Source organism: Haemorhous mexicanus, chromosome 6 (assembly GCF_027477595.1).
Source record: "Haemorhous mexicanus isolate bHaeMex1 chromosome 6, bHaeMex1.pri, whole genome shotgun sequence".
Classification (NCBI taxonomy): domain Eukaryota; kingdom Metazoa; phylum Chordata; class Aves; order Passeriformes; family Fringillidae; genus Haemorhous; species Haemorhous mexicanus.
Genome location: NC_082346.1, coordinates 31,802,873 through 31,819,489, shown reverse-complemented (window position 1 = coordinate 31,819,489; position 16,617 = coordinate 31,802,873). Strand labels below are relative to the sequence as shown.

At 40.0% G+C, this 16,617-nt stretch overlaps 1 protein-coding gene across 2 annotated transcripts; it reads right to left on the bottom strand.

Annotated features, from left to right (window-relative positions):
* Window positions 1–1,272: 1,272 nt before the first annotated feature.
* On the bottom strand, window positions 1,273–16,617 carry LOC132329059 (serine/arginine-rich splicing factor 5-like). 2 transcript variants are annotated; one of them, XM_059849710.1, is made up of 9 exons: window positions 16,491–16,604; window positions 15,867–15,965; window positions 14,201–14,339; window positions 10,688–10,758; window positions 9,873–9,959; window positions 8,600–8,672; window positions 4,764–4,837; window positions 3,725–3,835; window positions 1,273–2,742 (listed from the first exon to the last, which is right to left on the bottom strand). In XM_059849710.1, exons 2-9 carry the CDS (start codon window positions 15,875–15,877, stop codon window positions 2,451–2,453), a joined length of 858 nt encoding a protein of 285 aa, XP_059705693.1. In that variant the 5' UTR covers window positions 15,878–15,965; window positions 16,491–16,604; the 3' UTR covers window positions 1,273–2,450. The 2 variants fall into 2 exon arrangements, with proteins under 2 accessions (XP_059705693.1, XP_059705694.1); XM_059849711.1 differs by lacking the exon at window positions 15,867–15,965 and having other exon boundaries at window positions 16,491–16,617.

Genomic DNA, 16,617 nt, shown 5'->3' with positions numbered 1-16,617 from the left:
CCTCTGTAAGAAGACTGATTCCTCTTAGGAACTGTACCAGTTAGCTCTCAGATCGGGGAATGGCAGGAGGAGCTGGCAGAGCAGAGAAGTTCCACCCCTGGTACTCAAGGCCCTTGACCCTTTGCTGGAGCAGGGCAGAGCGATGCAGGTACGGATCCTGGGGTTGTTCCTACTCGGAATCACGTTGCTGCTTCGGCGCGGTTTTGTAAGAGTAGTGTCTTGTCCTCGAACACAAGCCACACCCTTCTGAGCCCGTTCGCGGCCCCAGGAGCAGTGGCACAAGGACAGCCAGTAGATGGCGTGAGCCAGAGCCAAACCTGTCCCGTGAGGAATCCTGGCCTTCCTGGCGGGAATATTCCTCCTCCTCCTCCTCCTCCTCACCCCCTTTTGTTTGGCAACCACAGGTGAACACACACAACGCTCACTTTCCTTTTCTCATCAATAAGGCAGAGATATGATGTGGCCAAGTACAATAAAATTTATCTTCATGAACCACTGGGATATCCTTGGATGAAAAGCCGTGTTAAACTGACAAAAACGTAATTAGTAATAAAGAAGTGCCATAAGCATCACAGAAAATATGCTCTTGTTTTTGGGGGATGTTGCAGCCAGTTGCTGAAATGCAACTAATTGCAGTGCTTGACTTCCAGGTGGGTGTGTCTTATGCTGCAAGCAGTTGCATGCTGGATAAGGCTTCCTTCCCTAGGAGGAAAATGTCTGGTGGCTTACAAGAGAACTGCTAACACATCATGCCAAACATTGCAAAGAATGAAAGAATAGTTTGGGTGGGAAGGGACCCTAAAAATCTAGTTCGAAACCCCTGCCATGGGTAGGGTCACCAGCAACTTGGCTTTATAAAGGGTGTTAAGCCTTGAAGCCTTATATGTACACAAGTTGTGTAGGCAATGTACGAATCTCTAGTACAGTATTTCAAAAGTGACAAATGAATTTACCTATAGGAAGATTCCAACACCCGTGGCCATTAGGTTGTTGGTTCCTCTGTTGAAGTGTCAGAGCAGAAGGCATCACACAAACCTGTTTGCAAGGACTCCAGAAAGAATCCTTTTGCCATTTATTCAAACAGCCACTGCTGGTCATGACAGTAAAATCTTATCCTGTCCTCCAGTTAGTAAGCATCTGGTCACTTATAACTACTTTCTAGCTTCCATTTTCTTGCTTCTATAGAGGTATACCTACAAATAAATTTCGTTGTGATCATGTCCGAAAGACTGAAGTGAGCAACTGCAACAACAATTAAACAAAACTGCAAAATAAGCCAGAAAAAGGATTGATTTTATTAGGAATGGTACATTTAAATACATGTAAGACTTTGGGATTAATTTACATATTTCTTCCAAAAATGTTTCCCTTCTTTGACAATACAGAAGTTAAAAAAAAATATCTAATTCCAAATTGTAAGAACAACAGTATTTGCAGTGGAAATTTCTAATAATCAAAACAAGTGTGCATTCCGGAGATTTTGACTACACTTTTCCTGGGAATTTTTTTTGCTGCTCTTATTACTAAAATAACCTTCCTTTCCATCAAGACTATTGCTAGTCATACACATGTTATTCAGTATCACACTTTTGGGTATGAAAGCTATGTCACTTTTATAAACATCAAAAACATGGACATGCATATTGACATTTCTGTGCAGTTTTATGAAGTCACCTGTCAAATAAGGCCTATACATACAATACCACATACTAGTGAATTACTGTAAAATTATTATAATGGATTCCCAATAAACCTGACATCTGGATGGTATGTCTCATTTTAACAGAAAATTCCAGCTTTCATTACTGCTTAACATTGTATTAATCCATTATCCAAGTGAGCAATATTCAACTAACCAATGTGTATTCCTGAAAGTCTTTTGCAAATTAAGCATATTGTCAAGGTCATGTAAAGCTGGAACTTAAACAGCCTGTTAAGCCAAGCAACAGGGAAAAAGGGGAACTCTAAACTAATTTTATCTGGTCCATTCATTCTCGCACAGAAAAGTAGCCACAGAACCTTAAAGGAATTAAATCTATACTTCCTGTTCTCAGACTTAATACCAAGGACAAAAGCTAACATAGTATTTTGGAAGTCAAAGGCCTTGGAGGTGGAGGGGAAAGTAGGGGCAAGAGAGGGAGAAAGCAGCGTATTGTCTCATCCCATTACCTCAGCATTATGTGTACATAATATATCTATGATAGAAATGTTTACTAATAGCAGGGAAAAAAATAAAAAAGACTTCCCACTCCAGACTTCACTGAAAGAAGAAAGCTGACAGCCAGCCCCTCATCACAGAGATGGCCTATTTGATGACAGGCACTTTGGCAATGTAAGAGGAGGTCACCCTTTCATCATGTTAACTCTTCCCCTCCCAGATCTCACATATAACTTGTCTCAAGTCTTGAAGAAACTTGAATCAAATTAATTAATACATCTCTCAAAGCAGGTTAACTACGGCTATGAGCAGAGCTCGACCTAGAACGAGATTTTCTTTTAGAAGAAGAGGGAGAGGGGGAAGAAGCTATCAAGCTGGAGCGGTGGCTTTTGTGGGAGTAACTCTTTTTAGGAGTACGACTGCGAGAACGAGAGCGGGATCGAGAGCGAGAGCGGGATCGAGAGCGAGACCTGGACCTGGAGCGGGACCTTGACCGGGACCGGGACCGGCTGTCCGATCTGGAAGATCCCGTAGACCTGGATCTGCTGCGAGATCTTGAGTAACTCCGTGATCGAGATCTGCTTCTAGAAAAGCGTAATTAAAAGCTTTAGTCTCGCCTCTTACTAAATTTAAACAATCATGTAAAGTTTACAACTACTTTGTGCGCATAGCCCACCCATCCGAACATGTGAAAGCGCTATTCACAGCATTCAGCCATTTCACAGTGCCGCTAGATTTCTGCTGTGCTCCATCCTGACAGTATCTTAGGTGAAGGCCATCAGGAACTGCTGGCCTTGACACTCTCTGCTAGTGTGGCACAATATGAACTGCCTAGTAAGAGACGCCTCTCCCCAGCTCCTGCCAGGAGGAGAGAAACCAATTTTTAGGCAGGGGAATCTCTATCAAAGAACAACTCTTTGTCTGCCTACATCCTGCCTTGAAGTATCATTTAATTTATTAAGAAGAACACAGAAATGGAACTTTATACCTGTGGTGTTTATTCTCTCTAGAAATGCCATGCAAACAAGAGTTTCTTTCAAGAGCCTAAGTCTCTAAAGGTGTGGATCATCCACACACTTTAACACCTTCACTAGTAATGCATCCCTTTTTTCACAGAAAGAGACAATGAAAGAGCTGCAGCCAACATGTTTTTTTAATGACTGAACAGCAGAACTGCTTAGAAATAATGCAAGCAAGCTAACTGATTTTCTTTAATTTCCCTGAAAAAGTTGGCTTTCACAACTATTTGAGAAATATTTCACAGGACTGTGAAACAGCTTTCCTTTAAATTAAACATTTTTAATACCAAAATTCATGCTTTAAGTTGTTCTTTCTTTATAATACCACATTTTGTCTTTAAAAAAAATTTTTACTCTCATCCAAAAGTGTTCCATTTACCCTGTTTCAGCAAGTTAGTTCTTATCTTAATCTGTTTACACTGCTAAAAAGTGGTTCTGTGCAGTGATACTTAGCTTGGGGCCAAAAAAAACTACATAATCAAACTTTGGCACTAACACTACCCAAATCCATGCCCTCGGCAGAATTTTATCATGCCAGGTGACATACCTATGCCTTCTGTGGTCTTCAGTCAGTTTAATTCTGCGTCCATTCAGCTCAGTGCCATCCAGTTTTTCCAGAGCACTCTTCATGTCACTGTAAGATGCAAACTCCACAACCCTGTATACCATAATGAAATGAAAGAAAAGTTTCAGAGAAAGGAAAAAGGTAAGGAAAGCAGGTCTGGCCCTTTTAAATCTGTTGATTCACAGCTTTCTGGTTTATCTCCTGAAAGCCAGTTTTTAACATGATTAATAAGAAAATATGACAACAGTAGTCCTAGCTATCCATACCTCTCATATCTACTTAAACAATACCAGAACTGCCATCTGCAAGGAGATGGAGAAAATGCAGGAAGCTACACAAACCTGTATCAGCTGAGGAAATATCTTTCAGTCCTCCACTAAACTGCATACAAAAGCTGTCCATGAAATAAAACAAGTTTGCAGACTCTTCAGCCCTATTTAAGAATTTTAACAGTGAACAGAAAAGTCCAGTCTTTCTATTTTTTTAAATCTGAACTCAAAAAAGGGTCTATGTTGCATTGGTTTGCAGTGGCCCTAGAGCAGTTTTGCCAGCACAGACACTCTATTCACACTTCCTTCTCTCCTGCTTTGTCGTGCAGGACCTTTGTAGTCTGCAGAATGAGAACAGAGTAGGCAGGTAGGTATTTCCCATGGAAGTTGGTTATGTTCATTTCCCATGACTCTGACTGCTGAACCAGTGTAAAGCAGCCACAGACAGGAGGTGTTTTGGCCTCAGATCATAAATGATTATATAAAAATAATAAGACATCAGGACTTAACATTTGAAAGGAATTCTCCCTTCCTTTCCTGCTTTCATACATTGTTTTCATGATAGAGAATAGAGACTGAACTCCTACTTACTAACAGTTCATGTTTTGGATTGTTTTGGTTCTTTAACTGGAGATATTTCAGCATCTAAGCCACCCCATAGATTTATATTTCACTTCTTCTGTATTAGAGGAAAAATCATGCTCTTAATAGTTTCAGCTATCATATCACACAAAGACACAAAATGAACTTACCCTTCATTCCTGTTGTTTCTGTGTGCATCCACATAGGTGACCTCCCCTGCCTTTCTCATGACATCTTTCAAGTCCTACATCAAAAGTTAACATTTTAGTTTGAACAGGACACAAATGAGTCAGGTAGCAGAACACTCCCCTAAAACTTTCCCTGCTAAAACTGCTTAATGCTTTTAAATTTCTATATATTAAAAAAAAAAAAAAAAAAAAAAAAAATCATTTAGAAAAAAGTTTCTGAAACAGCTTATGTAATAGCAGCTGCATATAGAAAGGATCCATCATTTTAGAGCTACAGTGAATAAAACACTGCTTTCAAGATAATCCTACATCCCAAAACCAGCTGTTATGAAAACACAATGCAATACTTAAAATACCAACATGTCCCCTGAAATCAGAACTGAGAAATGCAGTAGTATTAAATCCAGATTTTCATAACTAATGCCCCAGTTAAATGACATTCCAATAAATGCAGTCAAATTCAACCTTTATGCTCACCTCCCCCATCTTCAAAGAAAAATTAAAAGCAAAAAGGTTTAACTACAATGTAATTCAAAATTTTACAAAGGAATTTTTCTTTTAAAGTTTCATTTGAGTATCCATCACGCTATAGGGTCACATCAATAGACATCCTTGTCTTAAACTTAACAGAGGCTAAACATGGACAAGTAAAATTACTTGCTTAGCAACAGGAGAGAGTACAAACAAATAAAGCAAAAGGTCACTAAAAAGCTAAACATTTGTCTAAAGTTAAGGCAGCACTTTTACCCAACAGTATCTGGTATTTTATAATCCCACACTACTTACCGCAGCACACCACAAGTGGCAGGTGATATAAGAAGGTACCTTAAGCAAAGAGCTGCTTGTCCAATACCTAGCTGGCCAAGAGGAACTCTCTTACATGAGAAAGGCAGTGATGGCTCATAGCAATATGCTTCACGGAGGTACCAGAGGCCCTGAAAGCACTGGACATAGTCTCCAGTCTCCAGAAGTGGCTAAAGAACCCGAGGATGATCTGTGCTAGCCAATCGAGATCAAACCCAGGCAAACCAAGATCTAGACTGCCAAAAAACAGGAGTGTCATAGGAACCAAAAGGAAAATTCAGAACAGGCCAAACCCTAGAATTTCAGCCACTAGAAAACCCCCAAATCTTTGGTTCTTTTTCCTCCACACAAGAAAAATGAAGGTTAACCAAATCAAGGTTGTTAGAAGAGGTTCAAAATGCACTTGGTTAGAATTAGAAATACGCTTAAGGAACAAAAGACTACAAAACAAAAAGCCAAGAAAAAACTTTAGAACATTTGCCACAGAATAAAAAAGCTTAGCTTTATCTAGTATTTTGATTCAATAGTTTTATGTTAAAAACTTGCATGTGGAAAGTAGTAGATATTTTCCTTGTTTCACAGGTCCTAATCTAAAGAAACCCTAATAGCAAATGAAAATTGGTCCCAATTAGTACCATTAAAAACAATACTTCAAATTACCTCAATTTAGAGATGATAGATAAAATTTTGGCTCTGCTCAAGTCAGTGAGACTTTAACCAGACCAGGACTGGTAAGTCAAAAGGAAGTTAGAAAATGTTAATCTAGACAAATCTATTTCCCATATCAGTAACTTTAGGCTTTAAGATTGAGGCTCCCACAATCGTGCCACACTACGCGCTGAATCCTAAGAAACATGAAATATCATTTGTAATCACAATGTCAACACGATTAAGATGCCAACATTATTTCTTCAAAGAGAAGTGTGCATGTGTTATAAAAGCTCAACATTCTGTAATTAGGGGAATGTTTTAAAAGTAACCTGGTATCGCCTAACCAGTGGAACAATCAAATTTTATTTTAAGTTTACTGCTCTGAGTCACCTTAAATAGCACAAAAAAACCTTGTTGTCCTTAGCACCAGAGAGAAATAAGGTGTAGGACAACCATAAATAGGAAAATATATCTTGATCTAAAACAGACCTACTTTTCTCAACTGCTTGGAAATTTGATACTGGGAAACTGATGAGGGTGGTTAGAAAGCTCTAAACATGCAGAAATACATGTTTAGTTAAAAAAAAAAGAGAGTTCTCACAATTTGTCTACTGCTTAGAGATGGGATTATCTATTAACAATATAGTCAACAATCTGAGGAAACTGATCAGAATACAAATTTTCTGGCTTTTTCTATGTTTAAATATCCCAACAGAGTAACTTTTAAGGGAGATAGATGTTCTCAAAGTATGGGGATCTGGACACAAAGATTAAAATCTGTGTGCAAGTTTAAAAGCAAGGTTCCATAATGAGTGTGGTTCCTAGCAGGGATTAGAAGGGAAGAATAATGGCACTACTGTTAATGGATTAGCTATTTTAATGTGTTATAAGTAGCACAGTTAGAAGCTAAAACACTATAGTCAGTACCAAAGCAGTACAACTTCACAAGTAAATGCAGCTTGCATATGGTTGTTACCTTCAAATGATGTCTATTAAGCAGGTATCAAAAAGTCTCTTATGCTAACTTATAATATATTTAAGAGACTTTAAAACATTTAATTAGAATACTAAAAGATTCACCAGTATGAAATCTGAATTGGGTGGGCTTCAGATTAAAGTGTAAGTACACATAAAGCCATTATAAATATTCACAAGTAAAAGAATGTTACAAAAATGTTAATTTTTTTTCAAATTATGCATTTGACACTAAACAGCATTATAGGATTTGTTTTCCTTAACACTCCATTACAGCTTACTTCTCTGGTCCCTACTGTTGTTTCCAAGTGACAATCTCTTCACAGATGTAACTGTGTAGCACACCCAGAAGATATTTAGATTAAATCCAGTTGATCATCACATCAACTCAGCTGGTTTTCTTTAGTTATTCAATAATTAACACAACTGCTCTGTTACAAACCCTTTGAACCTCTCATGCAGAAGATAAACTGAGTTCAACCGTTTATCTGCATGGATTGCACCCAACTCTTACGAAACACATCAGCAGAGCTCCAGGCAAGCCAAGAAGCCTCCTTGTGGGGAAGTAGCTCCAAGACTGAGGCTTTGAACATTCAACATGTCCTACTGCAGCTTTCAGGACTTTAATCAGTCTCTTTATTCAAAGAATATATAGGTTAATGAACAAGACTAAACTCCACTATTCACTCACCTTTTGTAAATAGCATCTGTTGCTATGTCCTTACAAAGTGAACTTTCTATATACACTGTACACTACAGAGAACATAACTAAAAGAATTGATTACATGGCCATTCTGTTAAAAGCCAGCAAAATATCAGCAATAGTTGAAAAAATAAAAACAAAAAGGTGGTAAGAAAGCTTCAAATTGCAAGTACTGAAAGTCTGGGTTTAAAAAAAAAATGTATCTACAATAAGCACACCCGACACAGTAGCTCTCTTAAAATTCCCTCTATTAATGATGTCTTACCAGAATTCTCAATCATTAAAATATTTTTCAAAACATAAGAAAAGACTATAAATTACAATCAAAACAAAGGCATGCACCTCCAGGTGTAACAATACAAAAGGATGACATAGTTTGAATTAATGCAATGTTTCAATATTTTAGAAACAATCTAGAATCTTCCAAAGCTTCATCAGTAGCAAACAGAATTAAGAATCAGTTCCCAACTACAAAATCTAGTTACAGAATATTTGCACAGCTTTGAAACAAAAGACTTCTGTAAGCGCTTGAATGTTAATTTTCACCAATCCCTGAGGTTTTTTTCTTATTTTTTGTTGTTCATTAAATATTTATGATGGCTTTATTAAGAAATTAAGACTGAACGCAGTCTACTTACGGAGTAGTAAAATAAGGTGTAAAAAAGACAGTAAGATGCTAACTCACCTGCCAGCTGATACGGGATGAAAGGTTTTCAACAATGATCCTGTGTTCAGTGCGAACAGGAGGCCCATACCGGCTGGAAGAATTCAAAGAGGAAGAAAAAATTCTCCAGCATAAGGAATTTAAAACTTAAGAAATCTGACATTTCCTACATTTTGTTGAAAGATTTAAGTAATTTCCTTACTGATGGACTGCAGACTTGATTCTTCTTAGTAAAGAGTATATTTAAGACTCCATGAGAAGAGTGTCCCAATTTTTTTCAGAACACCCAGATCTTTCAAGTATTTAAACAAGAGGACCCAGAGTCATAAAACTGGCAGGATGAGTCTCATTTTTCCATTATTGCAAACCTCTTCTTGTCTAGCACAGGCAGTCTGACATCATGAACATGACTACGTAGTCAGATGCCCACAACCTTCAATCAAGCAAACTTGCTAATTTGAAAGTCCACTTTTATCCTGGACCTCGGACCAATTATACCACACTAAGGTTACTGCCACTAAAGTAAAAAAAAAAAATCTAATTAACATGCTTGCATATGCAAATTAAAAGTTAAAAGATTGGCACAAGGTTCACCACAGGCTCTAATCAGTCAAAGTGGACAACTCCACAAATACTGTGTGTCCTCTAGGGGAATTCTAGAGATGAGCTGTGTCCTGGTTTTCACATTCCATCGCTGGAGGGAGACTCTCCTGCTTGGTCAGCAAACTTAGTCAACTGGTATTTACTAACACATGCAGAAGTGTTTATCTTGTGCCCTAGCACTGCTCCTTTTCTAGGCTGAGCTGAAGTAAGCATTTTGATAACCATACAACTGGAAATGTGAAAAGTTGGTTAGACAGTAAATACCTTGAATTATTGCTCTACAATATCCTACTTATCACATTAGCTCAATTTGGTGACAAAAGCTGCAACAGAGAAGCTCTGCATTTCTCTTGACTTAAGTGTTAAAATCAGCCAATCCAACTGCAGCAATACTCCTTCACATCATTTACATGACTGCAGGAAGCAAGACCAGCATAGCGCCTACAATATGGCAAAGGGACTTCATAATAGGTTTGTGAACCTCTCCAAGACAGATGAACTGCTTTAAAACCCCCACTCTCCTCAGCCTGAGAAGGCAAGTAATAGTAATGAACCTGCAAGGTTTGAGAACATAAAACTTCTTTTGTGAAGCTATACAGGTAAACAGAGCTGGATCCCTAAATCACAAAAAGAAAACTCCAGTTCTTTTGTTACTGGAAGAGGAAACGGACAGAGAGTCCAGACCACCTACCTAGATCCACTCTGCGACTGGTAATAACTGAACCGTTGTGAGAATCTTCCCCTTCCTCTTCGGGCTCGAGCATGTTCAATTGTGACCCTTGTGACAGAAACAAAAAAAACCCAAGCACATAAAAAAATTAAAACAACAAACTTCAAGTATTTGACATTGACTTAAATATTTTCACAACTGGAAGCAAATGTGCACAAACAAGAATTATCTTGCTCTTGCAAGCAATGATTTATAACACAAACACTGTCATTTCTTAAAGTGCCAGATCAGTGTTTTTTCTCATTGGCCTCGCTCAGATCTTCATGAAAATTGTCATGAGTCTGTAATTCAGACAAACACTTGAATTTGCTCAACCAGAGCCCAGAAGAGAAAAGAATACTAAAATAACTAACAACCTAATGACTTAAAATACAGCTTCCATAATCACAATAAAAATTACTGCAACATTCAAAGACTATAGTTGACGTTACTGCTGACTGAAGGGCAATGATCAAAATGATAACAGGCTCCCATCAGCTTATTTTCTGGTCAACAGACAGATAAATACTAAATAAGTTCAATTCACTCTTACTATTATTCCTAATGAGAAGATCTTGAGTTACCTTTGAAAGAGAACTAAGTGAAAGTAGAGAAAACTGCTCTAAACTGCTCCTCCTCCAGTCCCAAATGGATCCCAATGAATGTCTTTAAAGTTATGGAAGGTATATCCCACCAGAGAACCACAGGAAATGGGTGTCAGAGCACAAGATAATGCACTGCATTTAGATGCAAAGCACTTTTTCTATTCTTAAGGGAAATTAGGGTATCACACTTACCTTTCATCACACAGCTCTTTACCATTTAGTTCATAAATTGCATCATCAGCATCCCTGTGGTCTTCGAATTCCTAAAAAGAAAATATGAATAAAAATTTATTTTCCCTCACAATATATGCAAATACTAATAAACATGCTTCTTTATAAATTTTACATTTCTACAGCACTATCACCAAGAACTTTGAATAAGGAAGCTAGTTCCTAGTACACTTATGAATGAAAAGCAAAGCCATTTCTATTCATGATAATTTCTTCTCCCTCCATCCCACAAACTCCTCTGCCTCCCCAGTTGTTTCAGTATAACTTATTTGCAGGGCCTATTAATAAATTACCTGGTTTGCTAAGAAATATCGAAAATATTTTTGGGGAGACGTGGGGGAAACTACTTAAAAGCATGTAATTTAAAACACAGCTCCACATACAGGAAAACTGAATATAACAGCACGAGCTGATCAAATGCAGAATGTGCACTGCCAAAACTCTCTTAAGATTAAATTCTTACTGAACCGGCAAAGAAAGACTGAACCAGAAAAAAAAGCCCTCCTAATTCTTTCTGAGTGAATTCAGTTCACTAGCTGGGCAAAAAGATGCCCATGTAAGAAGAGTATGAAACATAAGCCCTTCTTCAGCGCTGGCCACCTGTGGGTCCAGATCAACTATAACAAGCATAATTCCATTTACTGTTGCAATGGAATCTGTCACTTCACTTTTGGCAGAAATGCTGCTTTAGTCAGCCCGAGTAGCCTCTGCCCACCATCCAGCCCACTGGTTCTTGGCAAAGCTGCTTGTACAGCTCTGAAGGAAACTAGGTCAAGAAACCTACCCAGATGAAAAACAGCACACTTTGTACAGGAGGTGAGGGTCAAAAAGTGTTATTTTTCAACCAGATCAGCTTCCCAGGTAGGAACATTATATGTGGCTGGACAACTGCAGCAACACCATGAGAGGCAAGGGGACAAAGGAAAGAAAGCAGAGAGAACAAGCAGCTGGGTAGGGACTGCTGGCAGCAACAGTGCAGATGGAGAGAAAAAATTGTGGAACTGCAGCTTGCAAGGAACGAACAACAGAGAAGAAGCTTCTCAAGTTGAAGAAAGTGTTTGCATAATTATAAACTGCTTTTCAGAAGCAATACTAGCTTAAGCAATCTTCCCCCTTCTGCACTGAAATTTGTTTCACTACCAAGTGAAACATCACACATCCTTGCATGATGATGCAAAGATTATCTTAAGACACATAATTTAGGTCCAGCATTTAAAAGCACCAATAGCTGGCAACTGCAAGTCCCATTATGTCAACTACTTTCTAACAAACTGAACATGTGCAAGTCTATCTAGCTTTATGGTCTGAAGTGTAAAAACACTATGCCCTGAAATCTACAAAATTTAAGTAAATATGATTTGTTTCAAAGATTAAGCAATGATTTCCATCAAGCACGACAAAACATGCTTTTAGCACTATAACAATATTCATTTGGTTTTGTAATATGTTTTATAAATACAAGTCTTAAATAACAGAAAATAAAGATGAACTGACAGCACAAGGCCAATAAAGTGCCATGAAGGATAATGCCATTCCATGTGTTTATAAATGACATGGATGACAGGATCAAGAACAGCCTCAGCAGTTTTGTGTCTGACACCGAAGTGGGAGGACAAATAGATATACCAGAATGAAAAACCATCCCACATAAAGACCTTGATAGGCTGAAAGATTAGGCAAGCAAGAATCACAAGTCTTAATGAAAGATAAAACATGAAGTGCTGCATGTGGCCTAAGACAATCCTCCTAAGCAGCAGAATCTGCTGGGGGCTGAGTGGCTGGAGTGCAGCTCTGCTGAAAAGGACATGGAAAACCCTGTGGAGAGTCAGCTAAGCATGAGTCAGCAGCGTGGCCTTGCTGCAATGACAGCAAATCGTATCCGTAGGAGTACAATCAGCAGGCCAAGGGGTGCTATTATTCCACCCTACTTGGCATTTGTTAGGCCACACCTGGAACACTGTGTCCAGTTTTGGTCTCTCCAGCTCATAAAAGACATTGAAAAATTGTACTGAGACTAGCAGAGGGCAACCAAAACTCATCAGAAGGTTGGGTAACAAAGAAAACTTGAGAGAGCTGTGTTTGTCCAGCAGGAAGAAAAGGTAGCTTCAAGGGAATACAGTCAGTCTTCCAAAACCTAGAACACAGTTACACAAACAATGGAAGTGATTTCTGATATGGGTGCACAGTGATGGGATGACAAGTATGGGAGGGAAAGTTGTTTAGATGCAAAGAAAAAACATTTTATTCTGAGAACAATTACATTATTTATATAAATTTATGAGACAATTATTCAAGCTTATTAGTGATCTTTGCAAAGAAAGTGGTTCCACCTAGGAACTAGAGAGGAGGGAGGACTGACTGACTCGCTTACAGGAGCTGAAGAGATGTTCCTGAATGAGTCAACAGCCCTGCCCAGGAAAATAAGAGGAATACTCAAGGAAAGGGAACTGAGAAATAGCAGCAATTGGAAAGAGCACTCTAAATATAAACTCAGGCTCGTGTCTACATCAGCCATTTACTTCCAGACTTTTAAGAGACAAGTATTTACCTGCTGGCAGTCAACAAGCAGCTCATAATGAAGGAGAACCAGAAACCACCATGTGTAGGAGTTAAGGAGCAATATTCCCATGAAACTAAAGTAGGCAAAGCCTGTCCTTTTGTTCCTTTCCAATAACTTCACTCAAGGGATCGATCTTGGCAGAAAGAGTGACATGTATGCCTGCCATTATGCGAGGGCAGTATCAGCCTTTCAAGCCTGAACTAAGCACTGCACAACAGCTAATTCTCAATTCTCATGAGATAATAGTTAAAACACAGGCTGATTCTGAGTCAATCTGTGAATCTGTAAAGCTGCAAAATTTGGACACTTAGGAGCACAGAGCTCTCGAAAGCAGTGGTAGGTACCTGAGATACAACGAACTGTCTATTTAATTTCATAGTCTGACAGACAGATGTGCCCTACAAACATGTACTGATGATGAATATGTTGAACTTCAGCTGCACAAGACTTCAAAGCTATGCTGTTTGGATCCACCAGCCAGCACCTATACTACACCTGTTCTCTTAGCCAACTACTCTGCTTTTATGTCAGGCCATTATCTAAGAAACATGACCAAGAAGACTTTAAGGGCTGAGAAAGGCATTTAAGTGGCTCTTATAAACTCTTCTCCTGGGTCAAGACTGCAAAATTTTGTACTTCCGTAACAGAATATTTATACAGTCTTCAGAAATGAGGGGTAAATTTTAAAACCATGAATCAAAAAATGTATTTAAGGTAGCTGGAATATTACCGAGATTTTGAGCAAAACCTGGCTAAAACTGTAATCCAAAATTATGAAAAGCCTTCTGAAATGTTTATTAATATTTTCTATTTCCCACTGCAACTATTATCTTAAATATCTTCCTTTCCTTGACATCATCCTAGCAAAGTTAGTACCTGCAAGCAAGAGCAAGGAAAACAAAGCTGTTACATACCACAAACCCAAATCCATTTTTCAGATGGATTTCTCGTATGCGACCATATCCCTTGAAGAACTTCTCTACATCCCGTTCACGAGCACGTGAGCTCAAGTGTCCAACAAAGACACGGCAGCCACTCATCTTAAGGTTGATGCTAAAAATGAAAACAGCACCGTTTATCAGATTAACAAACTTAAAATAGGATGATTAAGATCACTTTTGTATCTCAGAAATCTTGGTTAAATAGGATTTGATTTTACTGTCCTCCAGGTATACATGTTAAAAGCCTGATTCTCTACAGCCATAGAAAGGATAAAATCCTGTCTTGCTGACTTCTAGCATAACCTACAAAGAACTTGCAGTTTTGCACTTTTTAATAATGAAACTTAAAATCCCAAATCTGTAACTTTAAAGATTTTACTGGGTTAGCAGCTGCTGGGGAAAAAAAAACAAAACCAAAAACAAACCAAAATTCGTATGCCAATCATTAGAATAACAACAAAAACAAAAAAACATTCTTGAAACTTTTGGTTTCATCTAGAAAAATCTCTGCAATAAAATTTTATTAGCACACTAACGATAAATGGTAGTCATCAAATTATGATGATTTCCAGTAACATAAATAGAAGTAATTTTAACAGTCTACCAGGTTTTGAAAAAGAATTTTGCATTATGAGATTTCAACAATGGCAAAAATAAAAAAGGCATTCAAATTTTTAAAGCTATCCACTGATCCAGGATATATAATTTGAGATATTCTATGTAAAACTCCCATCTTTTACCTTAAGGTGTCACTTTTTCAGTTTATGTGGTTTAAAAATTTTTAAGATCTCATAAGTGGAAAATATTAATTATTTGGCTCACTCAATGAGCTTGCTGTCATAGAAAAAAAACAAAGAATCTACACCCTAAGGAATGGAAATATGACGTGGTCTTGCACTACAATAAAAATGATGGGCTCTAATGCAGGCCAAGTAAACAGACAACATGTCATGTTAGCTGTGAAAGCAATTCCAGTCAGTTTGGATGCAGTATTTTGAATTAATGCGATTTACCTTCTCTGTTACCGTACACCCATTAGGTTTCTATGGAATACTTTCTTTACTCAGACTTACCATGCCATCTGAGAAGGGCGAGAGTTTTGGAAGCTTGAGTACTAGGCTTTTTATGGGGCGAGGGGTTGAACTGCGACAGCACTTACTTAGATTGGCCTCAATCCCCGAACCTCGGAAGAGCCTATGCTACCCTTTGTCGCCATTCACTCCTTTGTGCTCACCCGTGCATTTTGATGCCCACAGGGAAATCCGGTTCAGGGGGCTGGTTCAGCTCCCTCGCGGAGTGCCCAGTCTTCCAATACACGGTTTCCCTGGCGCACTCTTACCGCACAAACACTGGCCAGGCCAGCGGTGGATATTAAAGGAAAGGCAGGCCCTCGTAGAGGAAGGACAGCCTTACGTAACTGTATGCTTTAAAACACGGCAAGAACAGCCACTTTGGCAACAGCGCTCATTTTGGGAACAACAGAGATTTGAAAGATTAAAATGACTGCGTAACTGCTGTTCGATATTTTTAGTTCTAGAAAAATAAGGTGGAGAGAAGAATCACAGAAGGAAATGAACATGGGGTGGGTGGGTAGAACTTATCACCACTGAAACTGTCAAATATACTGCGAAAGACTTACGAACAACCCATCCGCGCGTTATTTACTCATTATCAAGGAGCACAATGGATGCGAGATCTGTATTGACACCTGCGAGGCGCGGAGCTTCACACGTCGCTCCTACCACAATGAAATCGAGTTCGCTCGCTGACGACGCAGTAGGTGCGGAAAAGCCCCCGGGAGGCACGGACCCGCAGCAAGCGGCCATCTGCTCCTCCCTCCTTTCGAGAAGCCGTGAGGATCCGGGACTGCGCAAGGCCTGCGGCCTGCCCAAGGCAGCCGGGCCCTCTTCACAGGCCCGCCGCCATCGCGGCGCCGGCCCACGCAGCGGCGCCGGCCCCTTCGGATCTTCGAAGCTTTGCGCTCGCCTCCAATCCGCGACGGCTCCTCCCGGTCATCCCGCCGGGATCAGCCCTCCCCCCTCGGGGCAGCGATGGATGGCGGTCCCCCCCACCCCCTCCCCCCCGGCCGCGGCCCTGCCGAGCGCCCGGGCCTGCGGCGCCGCGCGGCGCCAGCGCGGCCTCCGCCCGCCGCCCCCGGGCCTCGGCCCGTTCCCGCCCCACCGCAGGGTACCGCCGCCAGAACCTCGCCGGTGGCTCCCCGCGGCCGCCCCGGCCTCCCCGCGGTGAAGGGGCGACCACGTACCGTCGCGGAGCAGCGAGTCCTGCTGGCCGTGAGGGAACCGCTCTGCGGCCGCGGCGACAATGGCTGCCGGCTGCTCCACCGACCGACCGCCGCGCGACCGCCGCGCCTGCGCACAGCCGCCCCGCAC

Excerpts from the sequence above, each read along its gene's own strand:
- LOC132329059 (XM_059849710.1), bottom strand. Across the intron at positions 9,960-10,687 it reads AAAGAGCTGTGTGATGAAAG|GGTCACAATTGAACATGCTC; the intron begins GTAAGTGTGATA and ends TTCTGTCACAAG. Across the intron at positions 3,836-4,763 it reads AGAAACAACAGGAATGAAGG|GGTTGTGGAGTTTGCATCTT; the intron begins GTAAGTTCATTT and ends TATGGTATACAG.